The 19,159-nt window shown below is 38.3% G+C and overlaps 1 protein-coding gene across 1 annotated transcript; it reads right to left on the bottom strand.

The window, feature by feature from the left end:
- Positions 1–6,035: 6,035 nt before the first annotated feature.
- Positions 6,036–7,483, bottom strand: TUSC1 (tumor suppressor candidate 1). Its single transcript, XM_043891238.1, has one exon. It carries the CDS (start codon positions 7,353–7,355, stop codon positions 6,726–6,728), a length of 630 nt encoding a protein of 209 aa, XP_043747173.1. The 5' UTR covers positions 7,356–7,483; the 3' UTR covers positions 6,036–6,725.
- Between the last annotated feature and the right edge of the window lie 11,676 nt (positions 7,484–19,159).

The following is a 19,159-nucleotide window of genomic DNA, read 5'->3' as shown; positions in this document are numbered from 1 at the left end:
TGCTATTCTAATGTTGCAATGAATAAGTTCACATATGTCTTTGACATCATGATTACAATTCCTTTGGATATATGTCCAAAGTGGGTGGGAGTCCTGAGTCATATGGTAGTACTATATTTAATTTTTTGAAGACTTCCATACTATTTCTCATAGTGGTTGCACCAATTTGCATTCTACCAATAATATGCAAGGGTTTCCTATTCTCTACATCTTCATCAACACCTATCTTAAAAAAAAAAAAGTAATAGCTATCCTAGGTATGAGGTGATAGCTCATTGTGGTTTTGATTTTCATTTCTCTGAGGAATAGCGATATTGCACATCTTTTCATGTATCTATTGGTCACTTGTACATCTTGTTTAGAGAAATGTCTATTCAAGTTCTTTGTCCACTTTTTATTCAGATAATTTTCTTCCTTAGTTTCTCCCTCCTTCCTTCCTTCTATCCCCTCTCTTTCTCCCTCTCTTTCCCTTCTCTTCTTCCTTCCTGCTTGCTATTGAATTATACATAGAATTTCCTTAAGTATTTTGCATATTAAGCCCTTTATCAGATACATGGTTTGCAAATATCTTCCCCCATCCCAGAGGCTGCTTTTTCATTTCGTTGATGGATTCCTTTGTAATGCAGAAGCTTTTATACCAGATGTAATCTTACTCATCTATTTTTGCTTTTTGTATCATAGCCAAGAAATCACTGCCAAGACCAATGTTAAGAAACTTTCTTTCTATATTTTCTTCCAGGAGCTTCTAAGGTTTCAATCTTACATTTAAGTCTTTAAAACCACTTTGAGTTACTTTTTGTATTGGTGTTAAGAGTTCAGTTTCATTCTTCCACACATGACTATCCAGTTTTCATGACACCATTTACCACAGAGACTATCTTTTCCACATTGTGTGGAATATTCACTTTTAAATTGTATCTAAAATTAAATGAATTGATGAGAAGTTATACACATAAGGAGAATTAAAATGGAAAGAAAGCTTTGTGCATGAGAAGTAGAAGGCTCAGTAATGGTTGACTGAAAACCATCTGCCTCACTCAGTGTAAACTTTTTACATCTTGTTGTCCCAATTTATATATCAAAAATTGAAAAAAAAATGGTAAATGAAAACTGGCAAATTATTTTGGATTGAGAAATGATACTTGTTATTTATTTCCCTTCAATTCTTTGTAAGCTTTCCAGAGTAGTGACTGAGGTCAGTACCTGTCACAGAGCAGGGATTCAACATACATTGCAAAAGTGAATGATTGTTAGTTTCATCAATACAAGAATGGATTATTTCTAAATTTCTCATCTTGTATACATGTTTGAGATTTGATCTTTAGAATGCTAAAATACAAATTAGTAGGTGGATGACACTGTGTCTTTCCCTATTTAAGACAGCAGGGAAAACATATCAATGCTCAAAAATGATGTGTCACTGGTTCTGTACTCTATCGAAATCCATCTAGACCAACAAAGCAAATAATCCTCATCATGAAGGATTTTCAAGTGGCACAAAAATGCTAATAAAATAGTTCATATAGACATTTCTTGAGAGAAGCAGTAAGATGTACAGTGTTGGTGGAGTTAGAAGTAACTAAATTTAGGTTTCTTTGATGAATATTGAGTACATACATTAAAACACTATATCTCCAAGTTTATAACATGTAACACTCAGGGTATTATCTTAATCTCTTATGACAAATGTTTTAGATTAATTGCCTTGATCATTTTGAGACAGAACCAGTTATTTTTAAGCAATACGAGAAAGCTCATTTTTTGTATCATTTAAAAATTGATTTTAATAAAAGTTATCTTAAATATCACTGCTGTTAGCTTTAGCAAATCTTTTTCATTTGTATCAGGTTTTAGATTTTCAATGCACTTTCATGTAAACTCATCTCTTTTGATTTTTCTCAACAATTCTGAATTGATATTACTATGCTATAAGTAGAGATACTGAATTCAATTGACTTTTCTGACTTCAGGTTAAAGAAAGGAAATCTTGAGAGACTGCCATAAAAATCCAGTCTTCCCCTCTTGTATAAGTGCATCTCATTCTTTGACTTTATCAACATCCTCCTCTGATCCACATGCTAGAGACACAGAGATAGTTTGCCATCTATACACAAAGGACCCAAGAACTCTTTCTCATCAACGTCACAATCCTGGTGTTAAGCCTGATAAAGAGAGGGCACTGTTTTCCTTACATTTCTTATGAATGATATATTTCTCTCTTAACACTAGTTCTGATTGCCAAGTCTCCACTTGTCTCTTACACCCAACACACACTGCCAAGACTCCAAAATTATGAAATTTTAAAATCCTCACATGCATGATTAACTAATTCTGCTTATCCTAGTAGAATTAATTCAACATATACAACATATAGAAAGATATTAGAATTCAGTTTCCAGTAAGACTGTTTAGTGAAATTCAACTTTAGAAATAAAAAGTTCTCTTGTGCATCTTTAGGTTATTTTTCAGAGTTGTCTCCTGTATGTTTTTTTTTTTCCCTCCCAAAGTCCATTATGATTTCTTACACTTGTGGTGTGTTTCTTAATAGTCACCTGGGCTCTCAGAATCACTCAGCCATCCTTTTATCTCCCAACTGACTACCTTTGAAATACCTTTAATCGATGTTTGAAACTCTTCTCTACTTTTAGAACAGCTAACTTAATTCAACAAATGATTTTACTGTTTTATGGAAAATATATGACCTCACTCAATCTAGTTGTCTCCAATCTCATTCTTTCCCTGTATGATGATACATGTCCTTTTCTCGCTAGCTCCTCTTTAAGAATTGTATCTATTCCTTTACCAGACTGTTCTAACCCTCTGTGCATTTGAATTCATCCATTTCTGAGAATGTGTTACTTCAATCATATCACCTTCCATTGCCCTATGCATCTCATATTCTTTTATTCACATCTCTCTTGAAATGTAGTCAAATCCATTCTATACGTCATATAAATAATACTACCCTTAGCAAATTTTCCAACTCTGTTCTTCTCTTTAACAAGATACTTATTTAAAAACATTTAATACACAATTCCTTATAGCTGTCCAACAGTTTATAACGTAACAGTTTGCCCCCAAAACCTAATGAATTAAAACAACCATTAATTGTTGATCATAGGTTTACTTGGTGGTGGTTTTGCTGATCTTGGCCTGGCTGGGTTGACCTATACAGGGAATATCTATGTGATTAGCTGACTAGTTGTTTGGAACCTGGCCCATTGAAGATAGTTGGTTGGCTGCTGGCTCGGGTAACAGGAATGATCAGTTATTAGCAACAGAGTCTTCACCATAACTAAAGGCAGATCCATTAAGGTTAAAAGACAATGTAGGTTTTAAGTTTACAATGATAGAATCAAAAATAAGGTAAGGATACTTGGAAAAATGAAAGGCCAAGGAAGACTTTTATCAGTTCCATGTATGAAATATCAGGTAGATTGCTGTTCAACTTCTCTAAGAATTCATTTAGAGTAGAATGCCTACCACTCAGACAAGAATGTTTACGCACCAACAAACTCACTAGTGTCCTTTCTCAAATTTTCTCTAAAGTTTGACAGGTATTTGAGAAATTGGATTTAATAAATTAATGTGAATAATGCCAACACTATACTCATAAGCATTAATAGATTCTGAATATGAATTTTTAAATAAGCAAAATCCCCTATTTATTACCCACAATATAGTTTAATTCTGATCTTTAAGAGATGCTAATGTTAGCATGAAATTTGAGCAGAATAACCTCATAAAGTCAGATGTAGATATTATCTAAATGTTTTCATTGGTTCTTATTTCCATTGCATAAATATATTTACATACTGTCTGTATCAGATACATAAAATACATATCAGGAAAGCAAGTTTATAGTAGAAAAGCTAGAATTTATAATTGATCACTTAATCACTGAACAGAAATATTAATAAATTTTATCATTCACTCATGAAGATTTTATGACAAATTCTCAGTGAAAATCTGTTCCTCTAATCAAAACAGAAAAGGCTATTTTGGCACTGAAGATAAAAATCATTCTGCTAATAATTATTTAGAATATTAATGATTTAATGAATAATTTGGTATTAGTTTAATCATGGTAACACTCGTAAATTGACACATTTATGTCTAAGGCTATTTAAATAACAAAAGATATTTTCAACTATTTTTCAAATATCCATAATGTTGAAGAAGTTTAGCAAAGATACCTTGATCTGTGATCTACAAAATACTTTACTTTGATTTACATCCTAATTTTTATAGATAAAAACATAAAGATAGCATATATTTGTGAGTAGTACACACAATAAAAATTTCTGGTTAAAAAAATACCAGTGCTCTTCACTGAATTTGCTTGTTAATACGACATATTTTTGTTGCTTGTTTCTATAAATAATAAGCTATCTTTTCATCGCACAACAAATCTGAAGTTATGAAAGTAAAGTGTCATTGTAACAAGAGAGATAATCTGCAGTTTTAGGTTATTTTAAATCAAACTAGAACCTAGATAAAACTTTTCTAAAATCAACTTTATCCATTTCTTAAACCAGTACTTATTTTGATAAAATAAAACATCTTTTATAAACTACATGATGCCTTATCAGTTAACAGAGGGGAAATTCCAAAGTTGAAATACATACTAGCCTTAATTCAAGTTATGGGGCATTTGGGTTTCAGAATTTTTAAGACCTTTCAGGAATTATGCTCAAAAAACTTCCTCATTAGTGTGTGTACCTCAGTATTTTACAAAAATTTTTTTTACCATATTTACATTGTGCATTATTTTAATACAAAAGGTGTTTAAAACTAGGTAAACTGAATATTTTGCTTAGTTCTTGAATTGGCAATTGACACAACTGGGAATTATTTCTAATTTTTTATATTATTTCCTTATTATAAAACCTTTAACTCCCATTTGCTTAAAAGGAGAGAAAAAATGTCAGTGCATTTGAAATCTACATATCTACTAAAACCCATAAATTCACATGGGAGCAAAATACAGAAGGAAAGTATAAGTAAAACATTTACTTTGAACTTGCACCTTTTAGATTTTAAATTGACACAGCCCTTATTCTGAAGCAGGCATTCTGCATATAGCATCTCAATAAAATTTTTATAACATTTTGAGGTAGTTATAAAAATTTTAATGGTGACAAATTTTTAATGGGGGAAAAACTAAGGCTTAGAGAGATTAACTAATTTACACCCAAAGTAGGAATAGGGACAATCTGCTTTTTGCCTATTCTTCAACTCTTAGTGTCTCCTAAAAATGTTTTAATTCTTTCCCTATTAGAAAAATAGAACTACTTTTCACATACCTACTTATTCTCACCAAGTTTCTTCTAATATTTCTTGGTCATAGAGGAAGATCTTAATGTTCACAACTATCAACTATCTTTAAGTGAAATGTACAAAGTGTCTTCAATACCCAGGATTAGAAAAATCTCGAAACTATTTTCCTCCGCAACTTGTTTCATAAAATAGGCTATGAAACTTCTGGAGTATGCCACAAATAAAACAAAAACTCTAATTTATTATTTTTTTCTAACTGTAACAAAACTCTTTTTTTTTCTTCTTAAACTGAAGTGTTTTCCACCACTTAAACACTCTTTTATACGTATGATTTCTACCAGGTACAATGTCACCCTATTCATTAATAGGCAAAAGTGTTACTCACTGACAAAGTACAATCAACTGATCTTAGAATATTTGTTAAGACTAATCTCATTTTTTTGGAATTGAAATTACAATTGAGACTTATGTTGTTTTGGGGCTTTTGATGCACATATAATTCATAATTTCTTAAAAATTTTTAAACATTAGCGTATTAGGCAAAATAGCTGTGTGCTACATTCTGTCAAGTCTAAAACGTGCGCAAATTACAAAATAATGTTTAGATTATCTAATTTTTTTGATTATTTTAAAAGATCATTGTTACATAAAGTGAAAAGAGAATGATAGCTTACAAAGGATAATCAAGTTCAGATATTAAGGAAACGCGTAAACACTTAACACACTTTAAATAACAGTCGTGGGATAGCTTTAGGTTAGTTTCCGTGCACCAAATTTATTTATCAGTTCGAAGGATTACTTATAGGAAGATAGTTTAACATTTCCCAGAGCAGGTGGATGATGGGGGAGTGGGATTAACAAATCAGTATATATTAGATGTATAAGGACTAGAACCAGGGCAGACATGAATTTCTAAATTATAAACATCACCTTGTGCATTAACGGGTGATTCTTCACAGGATACCAAAGTAACACCGACTTATAAAAAACAAACCAAACACTTAAAATGCTGGCCACATGAGAGAGACTAGCTGGAGGCTTTAGGAGATGATGAAAAACAAACCCAGCCAAATCAAAATGTACTATCATCCCTGGAAGAACCGAAACAGAGGGAAAAATACCACAGGTCCTCACCACACCCAGAAAAGTTCAGGCATTAGGAAGGGTCGACTGCCACCTATTTCACGCTGTTTTAAAGCCCGCCCCTCCGGTGCTAGGTCTCTCTCCACCGAAGCTAGCACTCGCCAGAGACAGGCGCTCTGTACACTGCGGGACCCACGCAGCCCCACGCCCTCCCCGACCTCTGCCGGCAGAAAGCTCGCCCCCGGAAGTGTCAGGGCCAGGCCGAGGCGGGAGCGCGCGGCTCGGGCGTGCGCCAGGTGGGGGCAGCACTGAGCGGAGGAGGAGCCTGCGCGAGGCCCCGCCTCTCCAGGCTGCGGCCTCGGCTACGGCCAGGGCTCGGAGGGCTCTGGCTCTGGGACTCGGAGGCCTGAGTCAGGGCTGCCCAGAGAGGGCTCCTCCTTGTCCCCACGCGGTCGCGGCCCCCTCTGTTCGAGGTGCAGCTGCAGCAAGGCCCGGCGGTACATGGCTTCCAGCTTCTCAAGCCGGGCTCTAAGGGCCCTGGGGCTCCCCGGCTCGTCCTCGGGGCCGCCGCCCCTCGCCCTCCGGTTCGTGCTGGCCTCCTCCGGGACCGGGGTCGCCCTCGCCGAGTCCGCGGACGCCCCGTCGCTGCCCTCGCCAGGGAACCGCAAGGCCTGACGAAAGAGGCTGCGGTTCTCGCGCTTCAGCCGCCGGTTCTCGAGCCGCAGCCGGGCGTTCTCCTCGCGCAGCCTCGCGTTCTGCCGGTCCCGCTCGTCCCGCGCGCAGATGGCCTCCAGATGGCTCGCCGCCAAGTCAGCGAACCGCTCCTCCAGCTGCTGTCGGGCGCCGCCCGCACGGCCTCGCCAGCCCACGCCGCCGCCGCTGCCGCCACCCCCACGAACGCGGCCTGGGCGGCCTTGCCCGCGGCTGTCCCCGCCGCCTTCCCCGCCGCCACAGCTCCCGCGCCTGGTGGCGCCACCACGCATGCGCCACATCGGTCCCGTCCCAGCCGCGCTGCCGGCGCCGTGGGCCGAGGGGCCGAGCTCTCCGGCGCCAGCGAGTTCGGGGCCCGGCGGGGCGGCCAGGGCAGCTGCGGAGGAGGAAAGGAGGTGGCGGGCGGCGGCTGCTGGCTTGAGGCCAGAGGAGGCCGGGAGTTTGCCCGGTCTGAGGCGTGTCTAGTCTTCTCGGGTGGAGCTGCCCCCTGGGCCTGGGATCTCCAGGCCAGCTCACACACAATGCCCCCGGGGAGCGCTCTGCTGCTCGGCCCTTTTCGGCTGCGCGGGAGGGGAAAAGTGGATCCCAGGCTCCGCCGGGGCGCCTAGAGAGGCCCGGGGCACTGAAGGAACCCGCCTGCCTCACCCGGTCCCCAGCGCAGCCACCAGATACCTTGCCTTTTACAGGGCAATCTCAAAGCAAATAATAATACAGTGAGAAGTTATGGGATAGCTTTATGGGGCAGGTTGAAAAGCTTAACGGGTTCATTTAGAACACAGCGGTTTAACCCACCTCTAAGCTTAATAAAACATTAAGCTTAGAGGCAACAGAAGAGCTGAGCACCTGTCACTTGAGGCCTCCCTCAAGTAGGAACGGTTAGCTCTCAGAAGAATGCAGGCAATTCCCAGTTTGTGAACAGCCAGCGTTCCACTCGACAAACTGTTTGCAGTTCTATAGAAACGAGGTTGTAATTAGTAGATCTGCTCACACCAAAACCTATGAAATTCAAAATGTGTCCAACTCATTCAAGAAAATTGAAATACTCAGTAAATTTCAAATGGTCTGGGTGGATACAACTCATTGAATGGATGGCATTCTTTGTATCTAAGGGAATCAACTTACACAGTAACTGGACAAATGCAAAGTAAATTAAGGATAAGATAAGAATGCCAGAATCTCATGGGAGAGACTGGTGGTAGCAAGATTCTACACTTTTAACAAGGTCCCAGGTAACTCTGAGGTTAACTGAAGTCTTCAAGCTACAAGTAAATGAACTAGAAAAGCATTTGAGAAACCTAGTTCACAGTTGGGGTTTTCACTGAGAAATACAAATACAAATAAAGTAACTAGGGGGAAAGAGAGGATTATACAACTTTTATCCTAAAACACCACAAACACAATCTCTCGATCGTCATTTCATAAAATAAAAATGTAGGAAAGAATAACTGAAGAATTTTCAGAAATAGAAATTAAATTTTACGAAAGAAAGGCGATATCATACTTAATTTCCATTGAAAATAGATGATGAACACTTTGTTGCAGACATACAGCAACTACTCTATGGATTATTGAACTATATAACTATATATATATATATATATATATATATATCCCCCCCCCCCCATAGAGTGTATAGAGAGTGCAGGGGAAAATGCTGGTGTGTAAGGAAAGATGATTAGTTCTCAATTTTAGACAGGAGCCCTAGGGACCCATAAGGTAAGTAGATAGATATGCCACAGGAGTTAGAGAAAAATTCTGCATAAGAAAGATTCAGTCACCCCTTGGATGTTATTAATTGAGATCTGGTGTCTTTTGTTGGCTTCACTTTCCTCATCCTTGCATTAGTAAATCTACTAGTATTCTCATTTTACATCTCAGATTAAAGCTGCCTTGTATCCTTTGTAAAAATATCTCCTAAAGTTTTGTTCTTAATCACTGTAAATGAACTGTACTGAGTTTTCTAAAGAATACTGACACCAGTTACATGAGAAGGCCTCTATGTCCTACTCTCTACCCCTGTTCTAACCCCAAAGTACTTTCTTTTGCCCTTCATAAGTTATTGAAGTAATATAAAATATTATGAAAATCAGGTAAAACTGCTCAGGCAGGAATTGTCTGTTTTATGTAGTTTACAGTAACTGATCTAGTTATATGTATATCCTCCCCAAAGAGAGACTCCATTAAAATTCTACAACTCTGGTCAGTCACATGGCATATATAACCATTTTTATTTTACTAAAAGAAAGGAAGGAAGGGAAGAAGAAAAGGGGGGGAAAAAAGAGAGAAAATTGATTCAGCAAAAATTATCACTCATAATCATGAAGGTTATCTGTGCATAGCAATGAACATTCACCTAGGGTTAATAGAGATTTCACCCATCCTCCCAAACAGGAGGTAGGGACAATCGATATAATTTCTAAGTTGAAAGAGAATCTGGAATAGAATTACTAAAATGATCACTGCCCAAATTATTCCTGTATTTAAATATATTTAAATTTACTTAGCATATGTCAAGAACTGTATACCTGAAGATGAGCATTACATCATTTCTAAATATAGTAGCACAAAAGTTAGTAAAAATGGTTCTGCCAACTATTATTTATTAGTAGCCTACATATGAAAATAGTACTGCATAAATAATATAAGACATACACAAAAATGAAAAATCTTAGAGAAAACAATTTTGGGAATGATAAAGTTTAAGAGAAATTATCCTTAAAAGAAGAGAATATTGTAAAACATAAAAGCTCTCAATTAGAAAACATATATAAATATCTGTATCTGTGCTTTCTTTTAAAAAGGGGAGCTTGTAAACAGTAAAGTTACTTGCTTACTAAACAGAAAAATGCTCAAAGGACACAGATTTCTCTTTCCTGACCTTGTCATTATTGTCCTGTTAAGCTACTCTTAAGAAAGTGATAAGAATTCTTCTAAGATAAATGTGACAGTTTTATAAATAAAAACTTCAATCGACTATTTGCACTATGTGTTTAGGAAACTAACTCCAAAGATTATTCTTTGATTAAGGTTATAAAATTTGGAGTAAAAGAGCAGAAAAAAATGCAAGTAAGTAATTTAGAGTACTAGATTTTGCTATTTCCCTGAAACACCAACTTCATAGTTTTTTGTTAAGGAGATTTTTTTTTTTTTTTTTGGTTCTCCCTCTATACCTTCAATGCCCATTCTCTAATTATTTGAAAACTTATATTTCATTTTACGTAAGAGAAAAAAAGAGATGAATAGATGAGGTTATAGTCACTGTGCTTCTTAACATAATGCCATAAATCAGCATTTTTGTAAATACCGAGCTGAGAAAAGCTGTGTTAGCAAATTGGAGTGACACTGCTTTTTTGCCTCCCACTTTAGTATTTGTCAAAGCCAAATTTGAATGACAGCCAAGTTCTTTGTCCCTTTTCTCTCATCCCCCAAACAAGCTCCCCCCTACCCCCACCATATACACTGCTGCTGCTGCTGCTAAGTCACTTCAGTCGTGTCTGACTCTGTGCGACCCCATCCCGGGGACTCTCCAGGCAAGAACGCTGGAGTGGGGTGCCATTGCCTTCCCCGCCATATACACTAGCTGGTATATATTTCTAGGTGTTAGCTTGAGAAAGAGGTCCCGTGTCCCTAGCTGATTTCTGTGTCCCTGGCTGTGTCCCTAGCTGATAAAAGTTTCTTTTGTTGTCAGACATATTTGACACTCATTTTAAAAAACACATTTCTTATAAAATTAATCTTATATTAAGGTAATATATGGCACATTCACATTGGGAAAAGTCATCCCATATCAAATATCTCTGTGTTGCCTCTATCGTTAAGACATCCCATAACAGCTCACCCAATGATCTTTGGTTAACAACTTTGACCGAGGTCAGTTGTATACAGTGTCAAACTCCTTACTCTGGCAGTTACAGTTGACCATAATCTGGATGCCCTTGGCATTTCTGTGCTTTACCTTTCACTTCTCCTCTGATGCTCTAGTCCCTCTACTGCCAAGAGTCACTGAGATCTTTTGCCCTGGAGTTTGAATGTAATGGACTGTCTGTGAGCTGAATTATGTCCCCTTAAAAATTTGTATGTTGAAGCCCTAATTGCTAATGTGATGGTATTTGGAGATGGGGCTTGTGGGAGGTAATCAGGTTTCAGTTCATTTCAGTTCAGTCACTCAGTCATTTCCAACTGTTTGTGACCCCACAAACTGCCGCACACCAGGCCTCCCTGTTCATCACCAACTCCCAGAGTTTACTCAAACTCATGTCCACTGAGTCGGTGATGCCATCCAACCATCTCGTCCTCTGTTGTCACCTTCTCCTCTCACCTACAATCTTTCCCAAAATCAGGATCTTTTCAAATGAGTCAGTTCTTAGCATCAGTCATTGGCCAAACTACTGGAGTTTCAGCTTCAGCATCAGTCCTTCCAGTAAATATTCAGGACTGATTTCCTTTAGTATGGACTGGTGGAATTCCTTGCTGTCTAAGGTGCTCTCAAGAATCTCTTCCAAAACCACAGTTCAAAAGCATCAATTCTTCAGTGCTCAGCTTTCTTTATAGTCCAACTCTCACATTCATACATATGGAAAACCATAGCTTTGACTAGATGGACCTTTGATGGCAAGTAATGTCTCTGCTTTTTAGTATGCTGTCTAGGTTGGTCATGACTTTTCTACCAAGGAGCAAGAATCTTTTAATTTCATGGCTGAAATTTAATTTCAGTCACCATCTGCAGTGATTTTGGAGCCCAAAAAAATAAAGTTTGTCACTGTTTCCAATGTTTCCCCATCTATTGGCCATGAAGTGATGGCATCAGGTGCCATGATCTTAGTTTTCTGAATGTTGAGTTTTAAGCCAACTTTTTCACTCTCCTCTTTCACTTTCATCAAGAGGCTCTTTAGTTCCTCTTCACTTTCTGCCATAAGGGTGGTGTCATATGCATATCTGAGGTTATTGATATTTCTCCTGGCAATCTTGATTCCAGTTTGTGCTTCATCCAGTCCAGCATTTCTCATGATGTACTCTGCATATAAGTTAAATAAGCAGGGTGACAATATACAGCCTTGGTGTACTCCTTTCCTGAATTGGAACCAGTCTATGGTTCCATGTCTAGTTCTAACTTCTTGACCTGCATACAGATTTCTCAGGAGGTAGGTCAGGTGGTCTGTGTATTCCCATCTCTTTAAGAATTTTCCACAGTTTTTGGTGATCTACACAGTCAAGAGAAGTGTGAAAAAGTTGGCTTAAAACTCAACATTCAGAAAACTAAGATCATGACATCTGGTCCTATCACTTCATGGCAAATAGATGGGGAAACCATAGAAATAGTGACAGACTTTATTTTGGGGGCTCCAAAATCAGTGCAGATGGTGACGGCAGCCATGAAATTAAAAGACGCCTGCTCCTTGAAAGAAAAGTTATGACAAACCTAGACAGCATATTAAAATACAGAGACATTACTTTGCCAACAACGGTCCATCTAGTCAAAGCTATGGTTTTTCCAGTAGTCATGTATGGATGTGAGAGTTGGACTATAAAGAAAGCTGAGCACCGAAGAATTGATGCTTTGAACTGTGGTATTGGAGAAGACTTTTGAGAGTCCCTTGGACTGCAAGGAGATACAAATCAGTCCATCCTAAAAGAGATCAGTCCTGAATACTCATTCGAAGGACTGATGCTGAAGCTGAAGCTGCAATACTTTGGCCACTTGATATGAAGAACTGACTCATTAGAAAAGACCCTGATGCTGGGAAAGATTGAAGGTGAGAGGAGAAGGGGATGACAGAGGATGAGATTATTGGGTGGCATCACCGACTTAATGGACATGAGTTTGAGTAAACTCAAGGAGTTGGTGATAGACAGGGAGGCCTGGTCTGCTGTAGTCCGTGGGGTTGCAAAGAGTCAGACACCTGAGCAACTGAACTGAACACAAAGGCTTTGGTGTAGTCAATAAAGCAGAAGTAGACATTTTTCTAGAACTCCTGCTTTTTCGATGATCCAACGGATGTTGGAAATTTGATCTCTGCTTCCTCTGCCTTTTCTAAATCCAGCTTGAATATCTGGAAGTTCATGGTTCACAAAATGTTGAAGCCTGGCCTGAAGAATTTTGAGCATCATTTTGGTAGGGTGTGAGTTGAGTGCAATTGTGTGGTAGCTTGACCATTCTATGGCATTGCCTTTCTTTGGGAATCAGGTTTAGAGGAGGTCATGAGGGTGAAGCTCTCTCCTGATGTAACTAGTGCCCATTAAGAAAAGACATCAGAAAGCTTTCTTCTCCACCTCTCTGTCTGCCTTGTGAGTAGACAGCTGAAAGTTGGCCATCTGCAAGCCAAGAAGAGTGCCCTCACTGGGGAGCTGAGTCAACCAGCACCTTGATCTTGGCCTTCCCAGCCTCTGAACTGTGAAAAATATATTCCTGTTGTTTGTACAGCACCTTTTGTTTTTTTGCCTTACTTATCTGGATTGTAAAGAATCGAAGGCAAAGTTTATACCCTACCATTTCATACAATTGTCTTAGACCCTCTGAAATCAAGGTGCTTTTCTCTCTTGTAGACATTGATAACATAATGTAATACCTGTTCCAATCATTTGATGCTGAGGTCCTTTCCTGTGTTAGTATTTCTTGTACAAGTTAGATCTGTAAATAAGATGTGAGTTCCTGGATCTGCTTATATTGTATAAGTGTGTGTGTGATACAAATATTTCTAGAATGACTAGGATATTGAAAATGTTTATTCCTCATTCTCTTATATAATCTTGAAGACTTTACCAAGTAAAACTGTAATTATTTAATATTCAATAAAGTCAACCTATTGAAGAAGGAAATGGCAACCCACTCCAGTATTCTGGCCTGGAGAATCTCATGGACAAAGGAGCCTAGCAGGCCACAGCCCATGGGATCACAAGCGTCGGACACGACTTAGGAACTCAACCACCAAAGTCAACCTATATACCCAGTAGCTGACCTAATTGCAAGTCACCAAAAAAGGGTTTTAGCATGCTGAAAAATTTCAGACTGAATTGGGAAGGAGGTTGGCACTGCCTTGTCAATGACAAGCCTTGTTAAAGGCTTATCTTAGCACATTAATATATAAAAGGTTTATCTTGAATGTATGTTTTTGAATATGAAATAAATAAGAGGTAAAAGTTCTGGAGTAAGACATACCCGGATCGTATCATCAATACCACAACCCTTCTACCCCAGTTATATGGCCTTGGGCAGTCTTCTTAAAGCCACTTTCTTAATTTATACAATGGGAATAAAATAGTGTTTACTTTATGGGGTTCTTTTTTTTTTTTTTTATATATTTATTTATTTGGCTGTACCAGTTCTCAGTTGTGGCATGTGGAATCTAGTTCCCTGACCAGGGATCGAGCCCAGACCCCCTGCACTAGGAGCTCGGAGTTTTAGCCACTGGACCACAAGGCAAGTCCCATATCTGCCTGCATTTTGGCAGATTTTTCTCAACCCAGTTTGCCAGCTTATAGCTTCCTTCCTTGCAGTGATTACCACTGACTCCAACATGAAGTGAAGTGAAGTCGCTCAGTCGTGTCCGACTCTTTCCGACCCCATGGACTGTAGCCTACCAGGATCCTCGGTCCATGGGGTTTTTCCAGGCAAGAATACTGGAGTGGGTTGCCATTTCCTTCTCCAGGGCTTTATGGGGTTCTTGTATGGAACTCTTAAAAATCTTAAAACAAAGTCAGCCAGCAAAGATTACATATTAACTCTTGATATTATTATTATTTTGTTCTTTTTATAAGATGGCATTTAGAAAATGAGTTCTTATGAAAAGCCAGTGCTATTTAAACTCCCCATGTGAGTTATTTGCTTCAGGAGCTGACCTAAATATAATATGCAGCTCCTTTGCAGATATGATTCTTATTTTTTATAGTTTTCATTAAATGTTTGGGTTTGAAAATCCAAAAATATGGATGGATTTTTGGATTTTCAGCATCATGTGCTGAAAAACTTGGTTAATCACATTCTGAGCTTGGTGTTTGCTAATATTCTCTCTAAAACCCTAGATGAACACGGTTTATTTTCTGGGAGCAGATTTATTAGGGCTATGAAGAGCATGTATTGATGCTTGGTAGCATGAATATCTCTTTATTGGAATAATTACTAGAGAGTTAGGAATTGAGAATATTGATTACATTTATTTAGTCATTTGATATGGACAAAAATATTAAAAACCATCAAACATTAGCACTGCCCTTTGACAGCATCACTTAATTCTAGCTACAGGGAAAACTGTGACATAAACAAAAGCAGCATGACTTATTTGTCTTAATTAGGATGCTTTCTACATGAGAGAGAGACTCTCCTTCCTTTAAATATTATAAAAGCACTAGCCAGGCTAATACAAGAGGCCAAGAGCATTACAGATTAAGCAGAAAGTAACATAGCAAGAGCAAAAGGTGTGCCCACAGGATCCTTGACCAAAAGTCCAAGACTTTTTAAGGTAGGAAATATTTTTGTTAGTTCTAAATTAGTGTTTGCATCCTACATGCTTGCAGATAAGTATTGTTCCTTAAAGAGACTGGACCTGTGAACCAGCCATAAGCAGCTATTTAAATTTCAGTTTAAATGAATTTAAAGTTAAAATTTAAAAATTAGTTCCTACATTACACGAGCTCCATTTTGGGTTCTCTGCAGTCCCATGTGGCTTAGCGTCTGTCGTGATGGACTGAGCAGGTAATAGAGCATTTCCATTATCACAGAGAGGTCTATTGGACTGCACTGGGACAATTAGTATACCTCACTTATTACTCTAATTGCTGGTCTCAATTTTCAGAAAGCTGTGGTGAAACTGATAATGGGAAAGAAAATGCAATAGATCACTCTGCATATTTCTAGCATTTTCTCTGTGTTTGATTTCATGTGAATGAAACAGTTTTCCTTTGTTTTGTTTTAAATCAACCTTGAACATTTAGGGCTGTCTTATTCTTAAGCATGTGTTGCCAAAGATAGTTGTTCTGTCTCAATTTGAGTTTTCCTGTTACATACACATCATTGAAGGTAGTAATAAAAGTTTAGGAATAATTTCTAATTAGAACTACTAAGTTATTTATAAGCTATTTTCAGAAGGGTGCAAAAAAAAAAAAGTATTTTAATTTTTCTCTTACCACTGTCCCTCAAACCCATTCTGTCACCCTTCCTTCCCTTCCTTTTTATAGTAGCTTGAGAATAACCATTACTGTACCATTACTTCTGAATGTTAATGGACAGTCTTCATTTTCATATATATTAAAAGTCCATTTCAATATAATTCAAAATGTCAAATGCTCAGTCAATTCCTTGTTTCTCATCTCCTCAGAGCACTGTTGCTACCCTTCCCCTCAGATTGAAACCAACCAGCCTTAATGGCAAAGGAGGGTAAAATGGATGTTTATTCTCTTCCTTGCTTCATCTTCTCACCCTCCTCTAACAACTACCTCTAGTTCCTTCAGGGTCAGGAACAAGGGTAAGGTGAAAGTGGAATTAGAAAATAAGGAAAAGAAAAAAATCACAGGTGTCTGGTTCCGCCATTTTCTGGATTCGGGTCCTCGGGTGTTAGATGACCTGACAACCCCTTGCATCGAAGCCTGTTTTCTCACAGGGCACCTTAGTGGTTTCTTTAATTTTTTTTTTTTTCCAATTGGAGGATAATTGCTATATGCTGTGATGGTTTCTGCCATACAACTACATGAATCAGCCATAAGTATATGTATATCCCCTCCCTCTAGAGCCTCCCCCCTGCATCCCCGTCCTACCCATCTAGGTTGAAACAGAGCATGAGGCTGAGCTCCCTGTGCTCCCAGCAACTTCCCACCAGTGAACTATTTTAAACATGGTAGTGTATAAATTCTAATGCTGCTCACTGTTTGCCCCACACTCTCCTTCCTTTGCTCAGGACATGGAAGCAACCTAGATGTCCATTGACAGATAAGTGGATAAAGAAGCAAGTCCTACCATGTTTCAATAAGTAATGGAAATACTTATTCCATTTAACACTAAATGGAATAAGTATTATTCCTACAATGGAATAATATTTAGCCATAAAAAGGAACAAATTTGAGTCAGTTGAAATGAGGGAGACAAACCTAGAGCCTATTATACAGAGTGAAGTAAGTTAGAAAGAGAAAAACAAATACTGTATATGAAGACATATATTTGGAATCTAGAAAGATGGTACTGAGAACCTATTTATAGGCAGGAATAGAGATGCACATGTAGATTGCGGGCCATGTGGAGTTTTTTGACCACCACACACTGATCCTCTGACACAGCCCATTCCCCCTTCTTAACTTCTAATGACTCTCTCCTCAACCTTTCCTCTGGTGGGAAACTCTCCACAGACTCTTTCTGTGAGGTTGCCTTCCTTCCCACAGGTAATCCCTTTGGAGAGGCTGTCTGGTGAAGACTAAAGCCAGTTACATTCCTTCTTTCCCACCTCAGTCCAGATTCAGAAAGTGCAGGTCACTCCCACTGCAGCCTTCTCATTTTTGCTATCACCAAAATCATCCTCAGTTAACCTTTAAGATTTATTCAGGGAACAACGTCCCACAAACATCATAGTGTGTGAAGGCCACTTTCCCCACAATCCACCTCGGCATGTGCCGAGGATATTAGTTTCTGTAGCTGAGAGTGTCCTGCTTCAGGCTAAATGTCAGTTTCCGTTCTCTGGACTGCTCACGTGACCTGGCTGTGTTTCTTCTGAGGTACTGGTACTTAGACTACGTAGGGAGCAGAAAACACTCTCTGTTAGACTCTTCCAAGAAATTCACATCCTCAGTCTTCTCACTGATCATGCTGCCCTCTTATACCTAGGTCAGTGAACCAGTTTCCCAGTTCAAACCCCTTGGTGAAGGTTCTGGATATGGTTTGGACTCTCTTAGTAGGCACCTATGATCAATGTGTAGTTTTAACACTTTAGCTGAGATGAGAGCAAGTCCTACCATATTTCGAAAAAAGAAAACATGTCTCATTGAAGGCTGTACATTCATCCAATCAAGTAGTATTTAATAAATTCAACAATGAATCAGTATTTTAAAAACTTAAAATGAATAAAGTGCCTAGCACATTGTAGGAACTTGAACAAGTAATGCCATTACAGTTGTAAACTCTAAAACTGCAAACTCTGAGAATATGCTGGATTCCTATATCCTTCCTTTTTTTTCATGTTTTCACTAAATATTTCATTTAATCCAATGACCTTATTTTTTTTCTATGCTATGTAGCATTTTGCAAATTTATGTCTCAATCCAAAAATTCTACTCTTAAGTTCTAGTTTCATACATTGAATCTCACCTGACATGTCTTCTTGACTATCTCACAGGTGTTTTAAACAATATTTTCAAAATGAAACTTAATACACTGCCCTGCTTTCCTAACCTGTTTTGATTTCAGACTTCCCCTTCTCAACAATTAGTATCATCATCCATTTGGTGGTATAAACCAGTTATCATCTTTGATTCCTTACCATTCCCACCCTCTTGGGATCCATTTTCAGTTGCTCATCTCTTCCTCTTAAAAAAGAAAAAAAAAAAAAAAAAACTTGATTTTTCTCAGCATCTCCTCTGACTTCAGATTAGTCCAAAGTTCTATCACCTATTATGTGGCCTATGCAGCAACTACTTTGCTGGTCTCAATATTTACTCTCTCAAATTCATTCTGCACAGAGTGATCAGTGTGACTTTTTGCAAACATAAATATAAGAATGCTGCTTCTCTGCATAAAACCTTCCAGTTGCTGCCCATTATAATGCCAATAAAATGTAAAACCTGTATCATAGTCTACAAATTCCTGAATAATCTCTGGCTCCTGGTTACTTCTTAAGACTCATCTGTTTTTATTACCTACTTGTCTGTTACACCCTGGCCATGTTGGCTTCTTTTGATTCTTAGAGCTTGTCAAATTGTTTCCTGTTTTGGAGATTTTGAACATCCATTTCTATCTAATTGGAATGTATTTTTCCTCTACTCTTGTGACTTGCCTTTAAAAAAATCATTTACATCTCAAGTTAAATATTCTTTCCATCAGTTTTCCTAGATAACAACCATCTTTGCTATCACTTCACCTTCACCTTATTCACTTGCTTCAGAATACTGA

Source organism: Cervus elaphus, chromosome 29, assembly GCF_910594005.1.
Source record: "Cervus elaphus chromosome 29, mCerEla1.1, whole genome shotgun sequence".
NCBI lineage: Eukaryota > Metazoa > Chordata > Mammalia > Artiodactyla > Cervidae > Cervus > Cervus elaphus.
This window is presented reverse-complemented; position numbering and strand designations above follow the sequence as displayed.